This window comes from Benincasa hispida, chromosome 1 (assembly GCF_009727055.1).
Source record: "Benincasa hispida cultivar B227 chromosome 1, ASM972705v1, whole genome shotgun sequence".
In the NCBI taxonomy this organism is placed as follows: domain Eukaryota; kingdom Viridiplantae; phylum Streptophyta; class Magnoliopsida; order Cucurbitales; family Cucurbitaceae; genus Benincasa; species Benincasa hispida.
In genome coordinates, this window is record NC_052349.1 from 31,409,768 (window position 1) to 31,431,942 (window position 22,175).

The 22,175-nt window shown below is 32.9% G+C and overlaps 1 protein-coding gene across 1 annotated transcript; it reads right to left on the reverse strand.

Annotated features, from left to right (window-relative positions):
- Positions 1–510: 510 nt before the first annotated feature.
- Positions 511–11,280, reverse strand: LOC120086038. Its single transcript, XM_039042458.1, has 6 exons — positions 9,336–11,280; positions 7,538–7,678; positions 5,672–7,430; positions 4,663–4,967; positions 1,807–2,657; positions 511–1,721 (listed from the first exon to the last, which is right to left on the reverse strand). Exons 1-6 carry the CDS (start codon positions 10,845–10,847, stop codon positions 566–568), a joined length of 5,724 nt encoding a protein of 1,907 aa, XP_038898386.1. The 5' UTR covers positions 10,848–11,280; the 3' UTR covers positions 511–565.
- Between the last annotated feature and the right edge of the window lie 10,895 nt (positions 11,281–22,175).

The window sequence follows — 22,175 nt, forward strand, 5'->3', positions numbered from 1 at the left end:
TTTCTTGATTTACTGATCTACTTATGACTAATATTTTCAAAAACCAAGCGAGATTTTGAAAACTTAAATAATAATAATAATAATAATTTGTAAAAAAATTATTTTTTTTAAGAATTTGACTAAGAATTCTAACTCTTTTATTTAAGAAGGATAAAAACTCTGATAAAAAATTGAGAAGAAATAGACTTCGTTTTAAAAAACAAAAGATCAAACGATTACCAAATAGTTGCCAAATTGAGTCCTAAGAATCAAAACACAAAACTGAAAATTTTAAGTTCAAAGGAACTCATACACAAAAAATAATAATAATAATAATAATAAAATAAAATAAAAGTTAAAAATCTATCAAATACATTTTAAAATTTGGAGACCTATTTGGCATAAAATTAAGAGTTCAGAAACCAAATACACAAGCTTAAAAATTCACACTAAACTTGAAATTTTACCTATATTAAGACATCTACTAAATTTGTAAGGTCAATAAGTTCAATGGAAAAGAGAACCACCTCGTTTCCAAAACAAAAGTAAATATACCTATAAATATGCAACGACAGGTCCAAGCTGATCAATTTAAAGGCTTTTTTGCCATTACTATCAACTCTGTAAGAGAACAGAGGCACAAAGTCTCCAATTTACAATGAAACGAAACATTCTTTTTGGGATCTAAACTAACCAATACACCATCTCTCAATATGAAGTTTGGGTCAATCCCCATTTGAGAATAAGAAGAGGGCTTTGCTTTTTCACTTAAACTTTCGTTCTCACTGTGACAAATACATTCCACTCCCTTAAATACCATGTCTCTTGAACTTTCGCAATCACAAGTTCTCATGTTGGAGGATTTAAACCTGTCATTTCCTCCCGTTTGTCTATCGTTAAATATGGGAGTGTTGTTTCCATCAAGAAATATCCGTCGTACTGCTGCAAGAAGGTCGACTGAAAGTGCCACAACAATATCATGAACATCCTCCACAGTCCAATTATTCTGATTTGATTCCAATTCATTACGAAGAATATTTTTTGTCATGCTGTAGAGGACGTTTAAACAACCAGTGCAGCACCGAATAGAGCATACTAGTGCAGAGTTGGTAGAGAGGCCAGTTCTGCTCGGAGACGAGTGAGCATTCACTTCACGGTCATTTGTATCGGGCTTACTATCTTCATGTTTGCAACCGTTTTCTAAGGTGGAACAACCTCCATTGTCAATGCTGCCGGGTTTTGTGCAGCTATGAATCTTGTCACCACGTAACTCACTTGAATTTTGATGATGTTCTAAATTAGCAATCGATTCTATTCCCAAATTTAATGGCGTTTTAACCAATGTGCCATTTCTATCGTTGTCCAAATCATCTGATCCAGGTATTGTTGTCTCACTGTGCTTCAATGGAACATTATCAGCTAACTGATCGTCAACAGGAGCAGCAGCATTGTCATGGGACCTGTTGGAGACTGAATTACTGATGCCAAAATTCCTCTCTCCATGTCCTTCTGATACGATTGTTGTATCCTTGGAATTAGAATGATCCAAATCTCCATCTACCAAGGAATCAATAACTACAACTTCCTCCTCAACAGCAGGTTCCTGACAACTGACTTCCGGAATTTCATTTGTAAGAGAGCCTCTGTTGGATATAATGGGTTCGTTTTTCTCACACTGAATCTCATTACCAACAGAAGTGTGATTCTTTGACGCTTCTATTGTTCGAGGGTCATGTTCCAAGCTGAAAGGAATAATTTTTCATTAGATAATAGTGTGCAGATTGAAAATGAAGTAAAAATTACAGTGTTCAACCATAGCAACAGTACCTTTGCAGAGTGAACGCCCAGCTATTAACTACATCTTCCAGATACGCAACTTGTGATAGAAGGCGAAAATATTGATACCGGTCTTTCCCAGAATTAATTTTTGCATTTATCTGTTCAACTAGGAGGTCAAGTACCAATCGCACATCAAAAGAGACTTTCCTTAATGATGTGTAGGCACCTCTGATTGCTGATAAACCAACAGCAAGCAAGCCTCGTACTATACCCGAAATTTCTTTAGATTTTCCATTACTCAAGCTGCTTGATGCTACCTTCTCCAACATGCTCATCGGGCGAATAATACAAGAATTGAACGGCCATCCCTTCCAGGGTCCACTAACATCTGCGTAAGGGCCTTCTTTCAACTTTGATGTCACCCAACAAAGCTCAGCAAAATGGGGGTATCGCAGAATTTGATAGCCAAAAGTAGATATTACTGAAATCAAGTTTGATTTCACTCTCATGGTTCTACTGCCAGGTAGTGGTGCAATTCTAACAGAAGACACATCATGGGACTTCTTTTCTCCATTGTGCTCGCTGGCATTTTCTTTATCTATTTGCTGATTTGCTGCATTACTCTCATTTTGGACAACAGAAATTAGGTTCTTTGTGCATGTAGATGATTTGGTGTGAGACTTTTGGTGAATCAAATGAACAAGCAGTTTCACTATGTCCCTTGATAGTTCTGCAGCAGACTGATTGATTACCATGTCATGGTCAAAAACTCCATCAATCTGCACAGAGAACCTAGGTACTGAATGTTCCGAAGTAGTTGGCCGACAAATTGACAAGTCATTCCTGAAGAACTGCCTAATCTCTTGTGGAAGTAGCAAAAATGGAACTTCTGATGTGGCCTTTCCATAATTAAAACCATCAAAGTCAATAGAATTTATAGTTGTTAGAGAATTAGACAGTATCAGACTATAATATTTCATCTACATGATCATTAGAATGCACCAAATGAACACAAAGTGATAAATTAACTATTCCATACTTCGATCATTCTTAAAGGAATTGGTCATACCACACAGTTTTCAATGGATTCCCTTATCTATTCCAAGTTCCACATATCAGATACGAAGGACCAAGTTAACCACTTATTGGATCACAAGAGGATTGTTCTGTATAAATCAATCACTACATCATAATAAACTCATTCAATAAGCAGATACATACATCCAAAAAATATTTTCACAATCGCCTAATCACATGTTCTCTTAAAAAAATAAAATGACAAATTGCAAAAACCACCTATGAAGTATGGTGGTAGTTGCAATTACACCCTTAAACTTTCAATAGTAAAAATTGAACCCTTAAACTTCTGCAAGTGTTAAAATTGGCCCCTCAGACTTATAATAATTGTAGAAATTAAACTCATAAATGATAAAATTGAACCCTCAAGCTTGTACAACTGTTATAATTTATATAATTATGTAAGTTTGAAGGATCTAATTTGACCAATTTTAACGCTTATATAAGTTTGAGGATTAAATTTTTTAAAATTGAAAATTTAAGGGTATAATTGTAACTACCACCATACTTTAGGGGTGGTTTTTGCAATTTACCCAAAATATAACAACTACATAAGATAAATTGGGCTAAACTGTAAATGTCTATTAAGAATAAAGACCATTCAAGTTTCAATCATTACATGCATAATACACCATCTTTTAACCACCTTAAGAGGTTAAAGCTTACAAACATCTGAAGCGTATGGGTAATTACAACCCTTCGACATCATCAATACTCTTAATCATATCAACCAATACCCATTTTGTTTTCTTTGCACCATATTTTTGGATCTGCCTCCTTTCAATGATTCCAATATCAACAAATAGGGAAATATCTTCCAAAATTATGAGAGAGAAACGAATCCAGTATTAAACCTAAGGGAATCTACAGGAACAAGGAGCCTCAATGGCTCCACTTTTTAGCACTATATTTTCAGTTTTTCAGGTTAATAGGGAATAAAATAGACAGCCAAAGAGCCATTACATGATCTATTGAGAAATACTTTGACTAGCTGGGTGATTTTTCATTGTTATTAATTTTTTCTACTAACTCTAGCCAGGCTTCAAGTTGACTATTATGGGTGTTCAAAAAGCTGATGACCCGAAAAAAACCAATCCAACCCATGCAGTTTGGGTTGGGTTGGGTTCAAATAATTAAAAATTTTATGGATTGGGTTGGTTCATGGGTCACTTAAAATAACCCAAACCAAGCCAGATCAACCGAACTTATTATTAACTTTCAAATGTTTTTTTTTTTTTTTTTGCTTATGATACAATTAGATATACATATATTTATTTTTGTTTTATTTAATTTCATTAGTTTTTTGGATAATTTATTCTCCAACAACTCTTAAAAATAGTTTTTTTAACACTTTGGAAAGAGAATTTACATTATATAAATCGAAATTGACTTGTTAATCATAATTTAATATATGAAAATAGTTTAATCAAATTTTTACATATTAATTTTAGAAAAAAAAATTAAATAAATGACCCGAGTAACACGAACCAACCCACCCTAAATGTTTCAGAGTTGGGTTGGGTTGGGTTCATTTTTTAATGAAGGTTATTTAAGTTGAAGAAATTTATAACCCTAATAATTGGGTTGGATCTAAAAAGTACTTCAACCCAACTCAACCCAACTCAACCCAACCCACAAATACCCAAGGAATACCAATCATCTCTTCCAACTTGTGCATAGATTTTGCCTTGCTAATACATTCTCCTTCTAAACAAACACTAACGGGATGCAAAGTGAAGTGCCTTAGAAATTACAGTGGAAACTGGTAAAAGTACAACATGGCACGGTAGGTAATCTCAAATAAGAAACCGTAAAGAAAGAACATACCAAAATCATCGAGGGTGTAGATAGCGATTCAACTTGCTCAACGAAAGAACTCCAAGCATATGAAGAACTAGAAAGAGATTCATCTTGAAGTCCAGTCCTCTCTGTTGATTTGCTTTGGTCTGAATAACGATGGTTTTCTCTTCCACCAAGGTGACCGTCATCTTTGACAATAATTCCATCCTCGGGATACTGATCCCCATTCGGATAAAAACCACACTCCTCAGATGTTTGACTTTGTGTCTCAATAGCCCACAAGTCAATTCTTGGCATGAACACCAGACACGACCCCATGCTAGAGCAATTCACTGTAGTGTAAATAATTTTTAAAAATCATAGGCAGCCAAAGTAATGCACATATTAACCAAATACTACAAACCACATCATGTTATGCATCAAAGTTCGCACCATCAATGTCATGACAAGTAACCTCTGACGGGAAAATAGGCAGAACATCGGTCGGTACGATGCAACATCTTTCACTTACATTCTTACCAGAAAAAACATCTTTCATTTACATTCTTAGCCCCAAAAATAAAATAAAATAAATCTCATTCACATTATTACCAAAAAAAACACCTTTCATTACATTCTGTACTAACTCCTAGTCCTATTTTCCTTCAGGGACAGAAAACCACGGTAGATCTTTTTCACTAAAATATTTATATATATATTAGAAGTTCAAGAATTCCATGTAATCTTTTTTTTCTTTTGGAAAGAGAAACTGAATTTCATTGATGAATGAAATGAAAAAGAAAATAAACTCCCATCACCAAAAGACCAAAACAACAATAGACTGTTGATTCCTTTCCTCCTCTAAATCAATATGTTATTCAGCAGCCTTGCAAAGAATATTACAGATGGGTACATAACAAACTTCCCAACTCTGTACATTAGAAATTAATATGACAACATTTTCTTTTTTTGGTATAGAAACAACTTTCATTGAGAAAGAAATAAAAGAGCAATTAATATGACAACATAAAACACGTATAAAGAATGAAGAACTTACATAATATTTGTGATATGCCTTGCACCAAATCACCATGACCTTCTTGTAAAATTGTAGCTATATCAACCTTTCGGATTTCAACATGTTGGATATAACAGTGAAGAAGACAAGAAGCAAGATGCCTTGGTCCAGATCTGGGATTCCCAGCAATCAAAATACGAAAGCCAGACTTATTTCCCAAGGTAAATGATGTCTGCTCTACCATGGTAGTGGGTGGGCCACTACGATGACCTACATTTTCAAACTTGGAACTTTCATTGCTCGTGTCATTGTTGAGAACAACAGAACCACCAAAAGTAGAATCCTCCAGTAACACTCCAGAACCCTGCAGCTTTGTCTCTATCTCATTTGCAATATCTGCCTCTTGAACAAAATCACGAACATGCGACCACCAGCAACTGGTGACAATTCTCCTTCCATCCAAAGCACTAACAATCACACTTTTAATTAAAGTTGCAGCTTTAAAAAGATTAGTCGGCAACCTGATGCGTTCATCAAGATAAAGGGAAAGAAGTAAAGTTGACAGTGGTCGAAGCAGACAAGGAATGAGATGGAGGGGAAGAGGAGAGGATGCCACATCATTAGCAGCCATCCCTGCTTCTCTACGCGAGCATGGAGGTGGAGAATATAATAAAGCTTCTAACCAATCTCGCTCCTCCACTAAAATGGACGGTAGAGGAGGACGGTTATCTCTTGAAACTTGTTCCCCAGAAGCTGACAGAACTTCTTTAAGAGGAAAATTTCTTTTCAAAGCACTCATGGCAGCTTGGGTACAGAGAGCCTGAAGATCAGCACCAGCAAAGCCTGCAGTTCTTCTAGCAATCCACTGGAGCAAGGGTCCATCAACCGGCTTGGGCCACTTTTGAGTGTGAAGGGAGAGAATAGCAGCCCTATCCTCAACCGATGGCAAAGGAAAATAAATCTCCCGGTCAAATCTCCCAGGCCGCCTTAAAGCTGGATCAACTGCCTCAGGGCGGTTTGTGGCACCAATAACTACAACACACCCTCGAGATTTTAGACCATCTAATAGAGCAAGCAATGTAGACACAACTGAATTATGTGTTTGATCCTGCTGCCTTGTACGACAAGGTGCCAACCCATCTATCTCATCAAAAAATATAATAGAAGGTTGGCATCTCTCTGCAACTTGAAATAGAAGTCTTAACTGACGTTCTGCATCACCAACATATTTCCCTAAGCAATCGGCTCCTTTACGAGCAAAATATGCTATCCGTTTATCACCACGAGCACAAGAACCTATCAATGCTCGAACAACATGTGTTTTACCAGTTCCAGGATATCCATGCAAAAGAACGCCTCTAGGAGGTGTAATCCCAAAGCGATCAAAAAGCTCAGGATACAAGAGTGGTAAGAATACTACTTCTTTCATACATTGGATGACACCTTGAAGCCCAGCAACTGACTCCCAACCATGAAATAAGTTCTCTCCTTCAGAGTTTGACCCACCGATATATACAGGTGCAATTCTTACCAAATCTCGATGAAGTCTCTTACTCTCTCTTTTCAAAAACTCTTCATCCTCCCCACAGTTCTCCAACCACTTTTCTTCAGCCTCAATATCCCTTCGCCAAGCATCATTTGACTGCTTTTTTATTTCCAATTTCATTTTCTTGGCCTTTAATCTCTTTATACGAGCTAAATATTGATTACCATGAGGTTGGAAGATGTGGCGATGATCTGTGCAAGCTATGAGAAATTTGCGGTGATCAAATATGCAACCATTAGCACGTGCACAAGGCTGAAGAACAACAAAATAATAAGAGGAAAAAAATATATTAAAGAATTGTACATCCAGTGATGCATATAAGAAGCCTAAGCCAGGGGAGGGGGGATTGATAGACAGACCAAGTGGTAAGTTTTTGGGCATCGATCAACACGACATCCAATGGTTGCGCCAGGTCTCCCACACCGAGTGCACTTTAATGCTCTTCCCCTGCAAAGAGCAGCCCTTACATTTTTCAAGCATCCCAATCCAGCAAAATAAACCTACAAATATGTTTGGGTCATATTAAAATTGATATCCGAAAAAAGTCTCTAAAAGAATTATAAAGGTTATTAGCCTCCAGAAGAAAGAGCAACTAACAAAGCAAAAGATCACTTAAGAAGAGAAACTATCAACTAGGTTTGATCAATTTTGTCACCCCATATTCTTTTGGCACAGTTGAAAACTAAGAAGCACAATCACTACAATTCGGATAACATGCTATGATAATGCTAGTGTTTGACATATATCAAATACTTGTTGGGACAATAGACATGTGTTGGACAAATAGACACTAACTATACAATGTGAATACAATTCTAACACTAACTAGACGCATATCAAATACTTTTTAGGCATAATAAACAGATAAGATTTAAAAGAATGAAGATTCAATTTGGTTGGATTTCAACGATGTTTGGGTTAAATGAAGGAGCTAGTTAAGAAAAGACCCAACTGGACATGCATATCAAAAAAGGTTCAGTTTTTCAGCTTCATGGGTTCTTTTCCGCCCTTAAAAACCTACCGGGCATCCCTAAGTGAAGTAAGGAGCATCTTTTAAAAAGTTGAAAACACATTTATTTTTTAGAAGACGAACGAATTTTGTCATAACATATGAACAGAAAATGATAATTACTTTGATGCCTGGGAGATGATGGATGGGAAGTAAACATTAAACCAATCGTAATTTGTAGAAGAATGAGTAGAGAATATGTTACACACTAAACAACTTGAAGATAGCTTTTCTCTTCACGACTCTAGAAAAGGTGTCAAAAAGGTGACTAAAAAGAGCCCAAGCCAAGCACCTGTTGCTACAGTCAACAAGTAGGTGCAGGGCCTCCATCTCCTACTCGCCTTCAAAACAAGGTCTTAAAGTCAGGGAAAAGATGGGATAAGAGAGTGAGCTTCTTCTGGCCAATTTTCTATTACAAATCAATCACTTTGTCACTATATGATAGGATGTTAAAAAAGTTACTACCACTGGGTGAAAAGTTTTCTTTAACAGTTTCAATGACTTTGCTCTTTGGAGATGTGCCATTCTGAGTCCCAGTCCATATTATTGAGTAGTTAGCATTGATTTTCATCAGAAGGCTAGAATTATCAGTGAGGCAATGATCTTTGTAGGTAGAGGAGGAAAGAATAGAAAAATTATAGAGACCTTAAAGAGGCATGGGAGTTCATATGCAATATGCATTTGAATATAGAGAAAGGCCTAAAAGAGGGATGGGAGACTGGCTCATTTAGTTGCCCTTTGGCTTTTCAGATCAAAGAAATCTGTAACTATCCTACAATGACAGTAAGGAGAGCACCAAAGGACAGCATTACACCTGGTTAATAACTTAAATATCAACAGACAGGAGTTCATATACAATATGCATTAGAATATGACCAAATAATATGAAAATAAACAAATCCAAATTCATAATTTCTTTTTCGGATAAGAAAGAATTCCATTGATAGGTAGTAAGAAATTACAAAAGGGGAGAACATGATAATTAATAAAGATTTTTACGAGATAAAACTATTATTACTAATTCAGAAACTGTCTAAATGAATTAAGTAACAAAAATAAAATCAGTCAATTGCATATCAAAAAAGAAACCATAATAATAAAATCACTCGGTTCAGTAAAACTCAGTGGTTCCAGGTTAGAAGGCACACCTCGGGGCTCCAAACTGCACAGTGTTGATGGACCCATATTCCAGCAATGCCATAACGATCATTAATAGGACCTAAGAGGCGTCCAAGCCATCCAGGTTCATCGCCAAAACCATCCCACTTGTCATAATTTGGTTCCTCTGAAGCTGAAGAGCCACTACAAGCTTCATGTTCACTCTCACCCGAATCCTGAACCAACTTCTTGGGAGGTTTACCATCAATTCCTCCTCCACACAATCCACACCTTCTGCCCTCTTTAATGCGAGCCTTACCCAACATACCTGAGGAACTGTCTGTAAACTTCTTAAAATTTAAATCACCACCATGTTGCCTAGACTTTTCAGCAAACTTGCCCAAATCATCAGCTTTCTCATTGCAAGACCTTCCACCTACCACTTCATTTGTTGAAAAAATAGCAGCTTCTACATCGTGAATTTCATTTACACCTTCATTTAGCCGTGTTAATTCTTCCACCTGTATCTCACCATTGTTTGCATTCTTTATCACATTGGCTGGTTCTTCATTATGATCACCACTACAAGCCTCATCTACGTGCAAAGAACTTGAAGTTTCCTGGTCCAATTTTTCAACAACCTGAGGAATAACATCATCCACTGCTTTTACATTTTCGTCATCCATTTCATTTTCCAAAGGCAAAACGCCCTCCCCTCTCTCATTCTTTGCAGTCATGACTTCTTTGCCCTCCACCACCTTCTCCTCTTCCCCTTCTTCTTCTTCTTCTTCTTCTTCTTCTTCTTCTTCTTCTTCCTCTTCTCCTTCTTCTTCTTCTTCTCCTTCTTCTTCTTCTTCATCTTCTTCTTCTTCTTCTTCTACTTCTTCTTCCTCCTCCTCATCTTCATTATTGATTGACAACATGTCTTCCCTGCAACAATCATCCTTATGTTGAGGAGACGACTTCACCTCCTTTTCGATTTTAATCCAATCGCTTGTCACTCCGAACCTCCTCCCTGATCTGTTAGACCCTCCAACCATAGATTCCCCGTATTCCATTCTCCCTTTTCCCTCGTCCAAAACCATCCTCATTCCACTACTTCTTACTTTCACATCAATAATTTCATCAAAAAGTTTCCTTTTCCTGCTTGTCCGAGTGCCTTTCTCCACTCTAATCCCCAAATTTCTGTTCCTTGATCTCAACCTTGATCTCCAATTCCCCTGCGTCTCATCATTCAAATCATCTCTCAACTGAGGCAGAGTGCTAGCACTCGTTTTAACACCCAAAGTTCCATTCCCATGAACCATCCGCCGCTTCTTCCTTGGCATAGGGGAAGCATCAAGCAAGACTGGGGCCCGACGAACACGGCTGCTCCGCCGAAGCCCAAGGTCAGGCTCCACAGTCGCCAACCTACTGACATTCTCATTCACATCGCCATGGTTTCGACTATACTCTTTCTCGCATATGGCATCAAGCCTCTTGTGCTTCTTCTTAAGCCTAGACCCAGACCGATTGCCACTCTGCTTCAATGACGACGAAACTGATCCCGACGACAATCGCATGACAAAATTTACAAATAAAAACTGATAATGCAAACGTCGTCCTAGACAAATAATCAACCTACACGCACATAAACTTATTATTGGTAACGCAAAACTCGAAGGATCCTCTTCTTCGTCCAATTACACAATCCAGCGAACCAAATATTGAGCATTCAGGCATCGCCACGAAGCAGAAGGGGAAGAAACTCACCAATTGATAACCGATACGGATCTATCTGAAACTAATAACAGAAAGAAGCAAACCCTAGAAATCAGCAACAGGGCTTTCCAACACGTTTCCTGGATTTTCCCCGAGCCGCCATGAACATGAAGATTGAAGGTCGAGCATAAACATTTGTGTTTCAAATTTGTGAGACGATTTTCTTGTTTTCCCTCTCAGAAAGAAAACTTGGAAGTGAAATCTCTCGTATACAGAAAGACTAGGGCGGGCGTGAGCTTATTAGGAACAAACTTCTCGCTCGTTCTTTTTTCCATTTTTTCAACCACGTGATTTCATAGCGCGTGAGAAGTAACCCAGTTTTTCTTGTTAGAAACTATATATAATATAAAGGGTATTCCAAAAATATATTTATATATAGAATTACCATTTTTAAATGGGATATTTTCAAAAAAAAAAAAATAAATAAGGAAAACTATTTAAAAAATTAAAAAAAAAAATTAATCTTCTTTGATGAAGGTTAATAGATGCTATAAACCAATAGAAGTCTACCAGTGTTAATCAGTATTTTTTTTTTACTATTTTTGTAAATATATTTGAACATTTTTTTAATGTGTAAAAATTTTTCTTTTTAAATTTTATATATATAATATATATATATATATATATATATATATATTTAAATTATATTTAATATACCTCAAGAACCCCATTGGTTTGTGAGAATTGATAAGGGTTTATGATATCTTATTTGGTACAAGGTTTTTTGCTTAGATACAAGTATGAAAATATTCATCAACATGTCAATATATTCATCGATATATATGTAAATTGAAGGGTTCAACATCAATTTTAAATATCCATAAATATCTCCAGCATCTTTTCTAAATAATCATAAAACATAAAATATGGCATCTGTTTAGTCCAATATGAATAGAAATACTAATACAAATATTTATAGCTTTGTTTGAGAGTAAAAAAAAACTCAATTATTAATTTAAACAATATATTTCGTGACTTACAAAAAATATTTGTCGATATCGATATTTTATCGATATATTTGTTGATATATTCGTAGAATTGAAATTTCCATATCGATATCGATATCGACATCGGTATTTTAATCCTTGGTTAGACATGAAAAATACAATATTCTCATACATCTCTTTTGACATGGATAAAAGGTATTCCATGCCCTTACAAAATAATGAGTTTTCTTTTTTCTTTTCATATTCATTTATTTTTTATGTTGAGTTAATTAATTAAAACTAAATTATATTAATTTACCAAAATAAATTCTATTAATCATTAAGTAGAATAACTTTGTTCAAAAAAGATTATTAAGTAGAATAACTCAATAGTATTTTATTAAAATATATATTTAATTCGGCTTTGAAATGAATGGAATTATTTAATTTACTAAATTTGTTGATTAATTGTAAACAATATATTTAATATATTTAATTAGTTAAATTACATTAGTACAAAATATATTTTTCAATAATCATCCTTTTTTAAAAATAATACCTCATTTTACTAAAATGTCACATCGACTAAAGCAATACAATCATCTAAATAATCAGATTATTTAGTCAATCAATGAATTGGGGCAACAAAGTAATTTTACGGTCATCATTTCCTGCTAATTTTGCTAGATTCTCAGCCACAGTATTACACGAACGTGGTCAGAAAACAAATGAATGAGATTCGAAATTTTCAACTAGCTCCTTAATCTCTTCAATCCAGCATAATTCTTCATTTAGTGTAGTAGATTTCCCAGATAGAAGATTGATTGCTTGTAGATTATCGGATTCTACAATGAAATTTGAGATCGGCAATGACAATGCAAATCGAATTCTTTCACTGATTGCCAAAAATCTTAGCTAGAGGAGCTTCAAATGTGATGTTGATAGCTTGAAATTTCACTACAATTAAAAGGCCATTGAGTCTCTCAATATTGCCAAAGTTGGTAGTAGAACATTTGTTCGACCATGATGCATCGGTGTTCAATTTAACTATAATGTGGAGGGGGACAAGACCATTATTCTGTTGATTGGAAGATGGTAAATCTCGAAGAGTGGAGGAAATCATGCTAGCATTGTGTTTTGATTTAAACTCCTCAAAATAATTCAAAAACCACGTATTCCTCGAGGTACGATTCGAAATCAATTTACCAATTTAAAAATTACTCCTATCATTTCAGATTGCCCAACATGATATAGCAAGTATAAACATTTCTTCATCTGAACATTTTGAGTTTAAAGCAATTTATCTATCTTTTAAATTTCCATTAAAATTTTCCGGAATCAAGAAACTTTTAGAAGTTAGGGACTAGATTTGTCTTGCTATGAAGCAACCAAAAAGGGCATGGTTTGAGGACTCCAAAGCCTTGTTGCATATCTGGCTGGTACGATCGACATCGACTCCTTTGTTTTTAAGATTGAGGTTTGTTGGAATGATTTCATTTAGTGCTCTCGACATAAAAATTTGATTTTTCTACGGATTTTGTGATTCCATAATCTTTTTCATATTTTCTCCATATTATTTGAGATGGAAGAGGCCATGTTTGTGTTTAGGAATAACTTGTAGCCATTTTTTACACGGTAGAACACCTTATTGTCATAGTGTCAAATGAGCTGATCTTCCGACTTATTATTAATGGGAATTCTCCTTATAATTTCAACATCCCCATGCATAAAAACAATATTAAGAACATCCAAGTTCCATTCATTGTTTGAAGATATTAAATCATCCACAAGAGTATTATCATAGACAGGATTAAAAACAGATGGCTTGAAGGAAGAAGCTCTAGGGATCCAAGGATCATGGAATTTTTTATCATGTTGCCATTTCCAACTCTGAACTTTAATCCGGAAGATAACAATTTTCTGTCCCATATCAAACTTTTCCATAAGTAAGATGAGTTTGATTCTATTGTAGCTGATAGAATTGAGTCATTTGGGAAGTAAATACTTTTAAGAAGAGTAGAAACATAAGTAATCCCAATTTTTTGGGCAAAACTAACCATCGTAATTAACTACTTATTAATTATCCATAAACAATTAATTATTTATCATAGTTAATTTTTATTACTTCATTCGTCATTAACGTATCATAATTATTGAAAAAAATAGTATTCATTATTGACATATCATGTTTTTCTCTCGCTTTTTTTCTTATAATATATTGTTTATTAAAATGTATTCTCCTATATTACTTAATTAAACTTAAATTAAATCTATAATTGCTAATATTAAAAATTAATTAAATATTAAATTATAATTATCAAGACATTCATGAAATATATATTTATTGGTTACTTTTAATTATAAATTACCCATTCTCCCAAATATTTATAATTAAAAATAATACTTGATTCTTAATTAATCAAAATCATCAACACATTCAACTATTATTTATTAATTATTAATCCATAAAAATTATATAAGATTGTCATGTTTATTTCATTATTAAATGTAAACATAATTTTTTTTCTATAAAACTATGATATTATTTTCGATGTTCAACCAAACATAGTCATCTTGATTTCTATTATTATTATTCTCATACATTTTTTTTTTGTTACCAGACATTTATAAAACCTTCAACCAAATGACCCCTAATACGTACTTAAGTTCAAACGTGTGTATAAATGGATTTGTTAATCAAAGTTTTTTCATTAGTTTTTTTTTTTTAAATATATTAAATCCTAGTTCGGAGAATATCATGGATTGAACTTATTTCCTCTAAATCATTTTTATTGGACCGATATGTCTTATTTAGGCTCACAACTAATTGAAATTAGTATCACTTTTCAGTCTTACATTTGTTTTCCAAATAAGAAAAAAATTGTGTGCACGTGCATGCATGTGTTAATTTAGGTACAGAACGTTTTTTTTTTTTTCCTGTTATTCTTGTGTTTTATGAAAACAAAAATAATATATTTTTAGTATTTGTTCCTTCTGTTTTTTCAATGACTATTTGTTTTATTTTCCTTTTTCGAAATAAAAATATTGATTCGTTCTCTTTAACATTATGCAACGGATCGTCTTAAAAAAAGTTGTGTAACAGAAAATTAAAAATTCACTCCTATCATATTAAAAATGCTTGAATTGGCTTTTAAATATAAAAATGTTTAAACTTATTGTAATGATTATGCATTTTGTGCTACAACTACACGTCAAATTATAATGACACCATCAACATGAAGGTGGTGAGAGGAGAAAAAGAAAAGAAAATAAAAGAAATATTTTTTTATTTTGATCTTCTTAATATAAAAAATAAAAAATAAATTCATGCATCCTATTATACTAAAAATAATGAAAATAACATTTATGTGATAAGTTTAAAATTAATACGTTTATGTTCCATTATTCTAGAATAATTTTAAATCGCTTATAAAGCATTCGAGAGAGAAAGTTAATGAAACGAAAAAAATTAAAGTATGTGAAGTGGGAGAATTAAATTTCTGACTTCGATATATTACACGTTATGTCACATGATATATGTTCACTTTAATCCAAAAAAAAAACTATTTTAAGTATTATGGATTAAAATGTATAGAGTTTAAAAATTAAAAGATCCAAATATAAGTATGCAACTAAATTCAAATACTACGTATATATTTTAAAAAATTAAAATTTATAGTCGCTTTTTCTTCAAGAAAAATAAAGTAAATACAAATCACTTTGTCATGTTTAGGGTGCGTTTGAAATATATTTTCAAGTGTTTAATTTCAAAATAAGTCATTTTGAAAAAAATTGAAGTATTTGTCAACCACGCAAAATAGTTTTTGAAATGTACTTTAATAAGTTTTTATCAAAAGTGTTTAAATTAAAATTAGTTTTTTGAAAATAATTTTTTTCTCAAGTTAATTCAAACGGACCATTAAAATCTCTCTAAAATGCACTTTTAATTATTAAGATCAATTCAACAATCCATTTTACACTTTAACCTTTATTTTTACTATTAAAATTAATTTTTAATGATTGAAAGTATTTTTCAACTGATTTTTAAAATGAAAAAAAAAAGAAAAAAAGACTTTATCTATTTTAATATCACTCCTAAATATGCTATTATGCATTTAAAAATAATAAATAAATAAAAAGTTGAAGTCCATGAAAAATAGAAAGAAAAAACCTGACTGTCACGTGGGAGCATAAAAGGGTTTGGAATTTTGCACGTGATTAGAAGTATGAGACGTGACAACACGCGTTAAAGTAGTGAGTGGGATATGGAATACAAGGTCTGGTTTAATTTTATACCAAACGTTTGCCGCCAAATATGTACGTTTTCTTTTCCCTTCTGTCTTTCCATTTCCGGGAAATTTATTTGTGCGTGATTTCTTTCCTTTAATATTGATTTATTTTTTAATTAATTATTTAAATTTTAATTTTAGACCAATTTAACTTGTTCGTATTATAAATATTAGATTTCATGCATAACCTCTATAAGTTAAGACTCATTCATTAACCTCTCTAATTACTTCTCGTAATTATCTTGTCCTATCTTTATTGTTTCACTCTTATAATCACCATTCTCACAACCCTATAAATAGAGGTTGCAAAGATCATTTGAAAACACACCACAATAGACATAATACATATGTTCTCTCTTTCTTTCTTCCTCCATTATCTTTCTCTTATGTTCTTATGTTTGTTCTTCTTTTCTCTCTATTTCATAACACGTTACTTGCACGAGTTTCTTTCATTGAAATGTTTGCAGAGATTTGAGTTGGTTCACTAGAATACCAAGGACATTAAAAACCTACTTGAATTATCTACATATTTTCAAGGTATTTAAAATTAAAGTTCAAAGAATATGAGTACTCTATTTTAATCATATATGTGATTTATGTGTTTGAAAATTGATTGTTAAAATATATTAAATATTAGATTTTACATTTGATCTAATCAAATTGTAAAATTCATACAAAGTTTTATGTGAGCATTAAAACTAAAATCTTCAGTAGTGGCTTGAAGCATTTGTGAGTTTTTTTTTTTTAAGAAAAAAAAACCTTATTTGCAATTTGGGTTTACATCATTTGTGGGCTAATTTAGAACTTTGCATTCTTTTTGGCTTATTATAAAATTAAAGGGATGTTGGCTTATTATAAAATTAAAGGAAAATCTTTTATAACTATCAATTACTTTGTATTTAAGTGAATTAGATTGTTATTTGTCTTCAAGTTTCTCAAGCATATTGAATTTATTTAAACATATACTTATCGGACTCCAAACCTCATTCTCTGAAAATTCACACATTGTATATGTGCATGAGTCTTCATCACAATCTTTATGTGTTGATGATGAGTATTTCACGAGTTATGGGTAAAAATTAAATTGTTGAGGAATAAAATTTAGGTTTGAGAAACTCAAATAACATTATTTCGAGTGATCCAAAATAGAAAAGATATTGAAAATCAATATTTCGTGACTTTAAATTTGTAGATAAATTTTATATGGATATGTCAAATATGCTACATAGTTTTATGTGTGTGTTTAAAATTGTTGTATGAAATATATCATTTAGATAAAAATTTATCATAGACCGCAAATCATACCTCTTATTTTTAAATGTAATTCTTATTTTTGGAAGATTTAATTAAGATGTTTTTCGAATCAATTTATATTCCTATATCTTTGAATATAATTGTTATATATTAAAAATTAAGTTATGATATTTGTTTTCTCAATTGGATTGCATACTTCTAGATAAGATCTGAGTTTATTTTAAATAAAGGTAAAATTCTCTCATAATAATGTTATCTTTTATTTGTTAAGATTCTCTTTTAATAATATTATTCTATATTTCAAATATGAGAATAAATATTCGAGATTATCTTTAATTTTATTTGCAAATATTCAAGGTATTAAAGATTATTTCTTAAAGTGAATTTATTTTAATAAGATTAACAATGCACTTAGACTCATTAATCTATTAATTAAAAGATTAATGAATTAGAAATAAAAATTGACTAAGGGAACTCTGTCTAATAATTGTTCTGGCTAGGCTGAGGTATTTAAGCTGATCATAAGGGAACATCTCCATTTGAAAACTAACTTGTGAGTTGAATTAGTCAATTTGTGTTTGCTATGCTAGAATTAAGATTTATTTTTATTGTTGAATATTTAAATTATTATCATATCGAAAAATTTATGAGCTTTTGAAATTTATATATAGTGACTATATATATAATTGATTGAATTCCTTTATGGCAAAGTTTTAAAGTTATGCATACATTACAAGAATTTTGGACTTTAATGTCGGTTGGAAAAAGTGAAATCGGATGTATAATATCGGTTTTGTTTTTTTTTTTTTTAAAAAAAAACGGATCTTTGATGTCGGTTTTAAACTGACATTGTAAGGGTACCTTTAATGTCGGTTTTAAACTGACATTAAAGACCCGCTTAATTTATCTCACTTTCTATTTCCCCCATCCTCCCCCCCATTTTTTTTCATTTCCCTCTTCACTCTCCCCCTACCTTCTTTTTCCTCTCATTCTCACACTTCCCTCTTTAGATCCTCTTCTTTCTCACTTTTCTCTTCCAAACCCTTACCATTCGTCCGTCGATCGTGGGTGAAGAGTCTGTCGTGGTGCAGATCTGCCCTTCGTGCAGGTCTGTTTGTCATGCAATCTGCACCACCGCCCCAGTCGCCTGCATCTCATCAGTTGCTTGGATCTGCTGCTAATTCAATCAAAGCACCACAGCCACATGTCTTCGTTCGCGTGTCTCCGTCGCACGCGCCACGAGGTCCGTTCTTGGCCAACTTCCGGCAACCCACGTTTATCGTGGATCTCCATCCGTGTCATGGTACCATCGTTCGTGGGTGGATCTCGTCTGTTGCATTAAAAAAAAAAAAACGGTAGCAGCGGAGAAGAAGAAGGAAAGAAAAAAAAAAGAAGAAAGATGAAAGATGAAATACCATCCCAGTTACTTTGGTAAATTTGGCTTATGTTATTGGGTAACTTTTAGTTTATGATTCTATTTCTAAATTAGTTTTGATATTTCTTGTGGCGTTATTCGAAGTATTAGATTAATGTTATCAAACTTTGTGTTTCTGTTTTCTTCACTTTGAACTCAATCAAGATTTTGAATGTGTTTCTCGAATTATCATTTTTCTTGAATGTTATACATTGTTAATATCGTTGGTTTCGTGGACTTTCTATATCATTATTAGAGTCGCTGAATGTCTAGAATGCTACTTGGTTGTCTCCATGTAAATGTAGAATATGGTAAATCAAATCATTGCTGATATTTTATATATAGAATATCAATTTTTACTCGACATGCTAGCTTTTGGCCATTTTTCTACATGGTCTCTACTCCCAATCTTTTGATATGAGTCATCCAACTAGATTAGTAATGTTGTATCTATTGATTTTTTGATAGATACTTGTAGAAATGATTTAGTTTGAAGGCTTTTCTTTTCATAAGTTATTCCAAACAAAATATTTCACTTGGGAGTAACTTTCAGAACGTAAAACTGAAATGTTTTATGATTTAAGATTGTACTCATACTTTTGCTATTGTGTTGTTGTTTCCAGGTTGTTTCTATAGTGGACACTTTGAACAAGTGGAAGAAGAAAGAGGCAAAATGAGTATTTGGGTTTGTTTACTTCAAGATTTTTGTTCTAGTTTAGTACTTCAAAACTCTCCTTGTAGGTTTCTTCAGACATTCTTCACGTAGGGTAGTGTAGGGATTTGTGGAGTCATTTTGTAATTTTTGAGAAATAGAAGTGTTAAGCAATTGTTTCTATTATTGTTTTAGAATAATTTATGAACTTGAAGAAGCAACAAAATTTAATTTTGTATTAGAGAAATCTTTTTCTAAATACTATAGGTCTTGAAGAATATCGCTTGGAGAAGGGCAAATGTCAAGAACATTATTTTGATGTTTATGAGAAATACAAGAAGAGAGAGGTATTTTTTTAACTTGGTTATGTGTAAATCCTGATCTATTGATTGATTGTTGGATGTTTAGATTTTGTCATTGCTCCATAGAGCTGCATGTTAGATTTGTGATATGTTTCTATCTATTAGGTATTTTATTCATTGTTAGCTTTTCTTGAAGTATTTATAGAAAGAGTCTAACTCTAAGGACACGAGTCTCGAAATATATCTCAAAAGTAATCTTTAGAGTTCTTGTTTCTTATTTGATAGATAGTTGTTAAGAGTTCTCCTTTCTTATGCTAACTACTTGTGTTTGTTGGCTTTTGAAATCACTTCTTTCTGTAAATTTTGTGGTTTATGGTGATATTTGTTTAGATTGATGGAATTTTGAACTTTGCTGAGTTTTTATTGTTGGGCTTTTCTTTTCATTGATAGGAATCGAGTCCATGAATTTGAAGGTATAAGATCAAATGCCCATGTGACAACTTTTGAGATTTGAAGTCAAGTGAGTAATTAGATCTGAGTTTCTTTAAATTATTGTTGCTTATGTTTGAATGTCTGAAGAAACCTGTAAGGAAATTTTTTGTAAATCATTGTTGTTTTTGTGACAACTTTTGAGATTTGAAGTACATTGTGAGCTAAATTTGCTTATTGATGTATGTATTCTTGAATATTCTTTTTTCGAGAATTCTGATAGTTCTGTTGAGAACAGTGGTTGTGGAATATTATTGGGAGTGTGTTTCTTTGAACAGGTTCAAGGTAAATTTTGGATTTTATTGTGGTAGCATCGTTATGCTGCCGAAAATTTTCCATTGTCTTCGTTGCTCATATCTAGGTAACCAAGCTTCTCTTCTTCAAGATCTTGAAAAAAAAAAAGATTCTCTCATTTATTCGACTATTGAGTTTTCTTATTTTACAGGTGCAATAAAGGAGTAAAGATTTGGTATCGCAACCTCTTTATGCTTTTTCTTGGGGAACTCTAGATCCAACACATTCACTACAAGAAGTTTGCCTTGAATGTACCGTTTATGCACATTCCCAATAAACATGGTTAGTTGAATATGAATTCTGGTCACATTTTCACTTTCAATCCTTTATCTTGAACCTTTTTTGTTTGTGATCCTTTGAACAACAGTGGTCAGACAAAGATGCCTATAACCAGACACTGCTGAAGCTGGGGGGTCTGTTCAAGAAGAATTATGAAGGGATCCATACTTACCAAGTGGAGAGGGACAGTAAACTGGCTGAGGAAATTCTTGCAGCTGGTCCAATTTTGTAATAAGATGGTAAATGAAGCTCTTCAAGAATTTGGATGATATCATGAAATGACTAGTGTTGGGTGGATTTTACAAATGTAAGTGCGAAAGTTTCAAAGTTGAGAGTTTTTGTTCATAAACAGGATATCAATCTTTCTTCCATGTGTAGAGGTTTTTTTCCCATTAGGCATTGATTCTTATTGCTCACAAGTACTGCTCGACCTATGATGGTTAATGTTTGGAATGCGAGTTTTACCCTAAAATCCAGATGTTAAAGTATCACGTAGACACTTAGATATATGCTTTGTCGATGTGACAAGTTTGTAGTTTTGTGGTAACTTTGTGATTATGAAAGTTTGTTCTTTTTATCAACTTAAGAATTAAACATGACATGTTTTAAGCCTCAGTCACTTTGGTAATGTAAAAAGGTCAAAGAGTATTATTTAATTTGAAAGGTTGGATAAAAGACAATGTATGAGTTCCTACCCCATGTTTATACAATGTAACATTTATAATTGTGCTACTTTCAATGAAGAGGTAGTTAAAATAAATATGATATGTTACTTATTTGTAAGTTTTGAGGCAATATTATTTGTTTTGGCTTCTTTCTTAGACACTTGGAGGTATAGTTTGTGGGTGTGACATGTTTATAGTTTCGTGGTGACTTTATGATTCTGAAAGCTTGTTTGCTTGTTTCTGCTTGTTTGATCCATTGGTCGATCTTATTTAATTCTAATATAAACTTTGGAATTCTTTTTTGTTGTGCGTTGGATTTTGACCATTATGACTTTGTACTGATTGTGTGTGTATTTTGCATATTTGGTAGGAACAATTGATGAAATGCAACATAATATTATTAAGATTGGGAACTTATACAAGAAGGTAAGACAATTATCATCAGGATCCGGAGATCAAATCTTATTATCATGGAATGGGTTATTGAAGATGATATCTCTAAGTCCAATTTTTCTAATTCTTTGAGTTAAGACACTTAGTTTTGAATTTTGTTTTGCTAGACGTG

What these genes read in the sequence shown, in the direction of transcription:
- LOC120086038 (XM_039042458.1), bottom strand. Translation starts at nt 10,847, where the DNA reads ATGCGATTGTCGTCGGGATCAGTTTCGTCGTCATTGAAGCAGAGTGGC. An exon ending in AGGCATATCACAAATATTAT is followed by an intron (nt 4,968 to 5,671) that starts GTAAGTTCTTCA and finishes TTTACACTACAG; the next exon opens with TGAATTGCTCTAGCATGGGG. An exon ending in TGGGCGTTCACTCTGCAAAG is followed by an intron (nt 1,722 to 1,806) that starts GTACTGTTGCTA and finishes TATTCCTTTCAG; the next exon opens with CTTGGAACATGACCCTCGAA.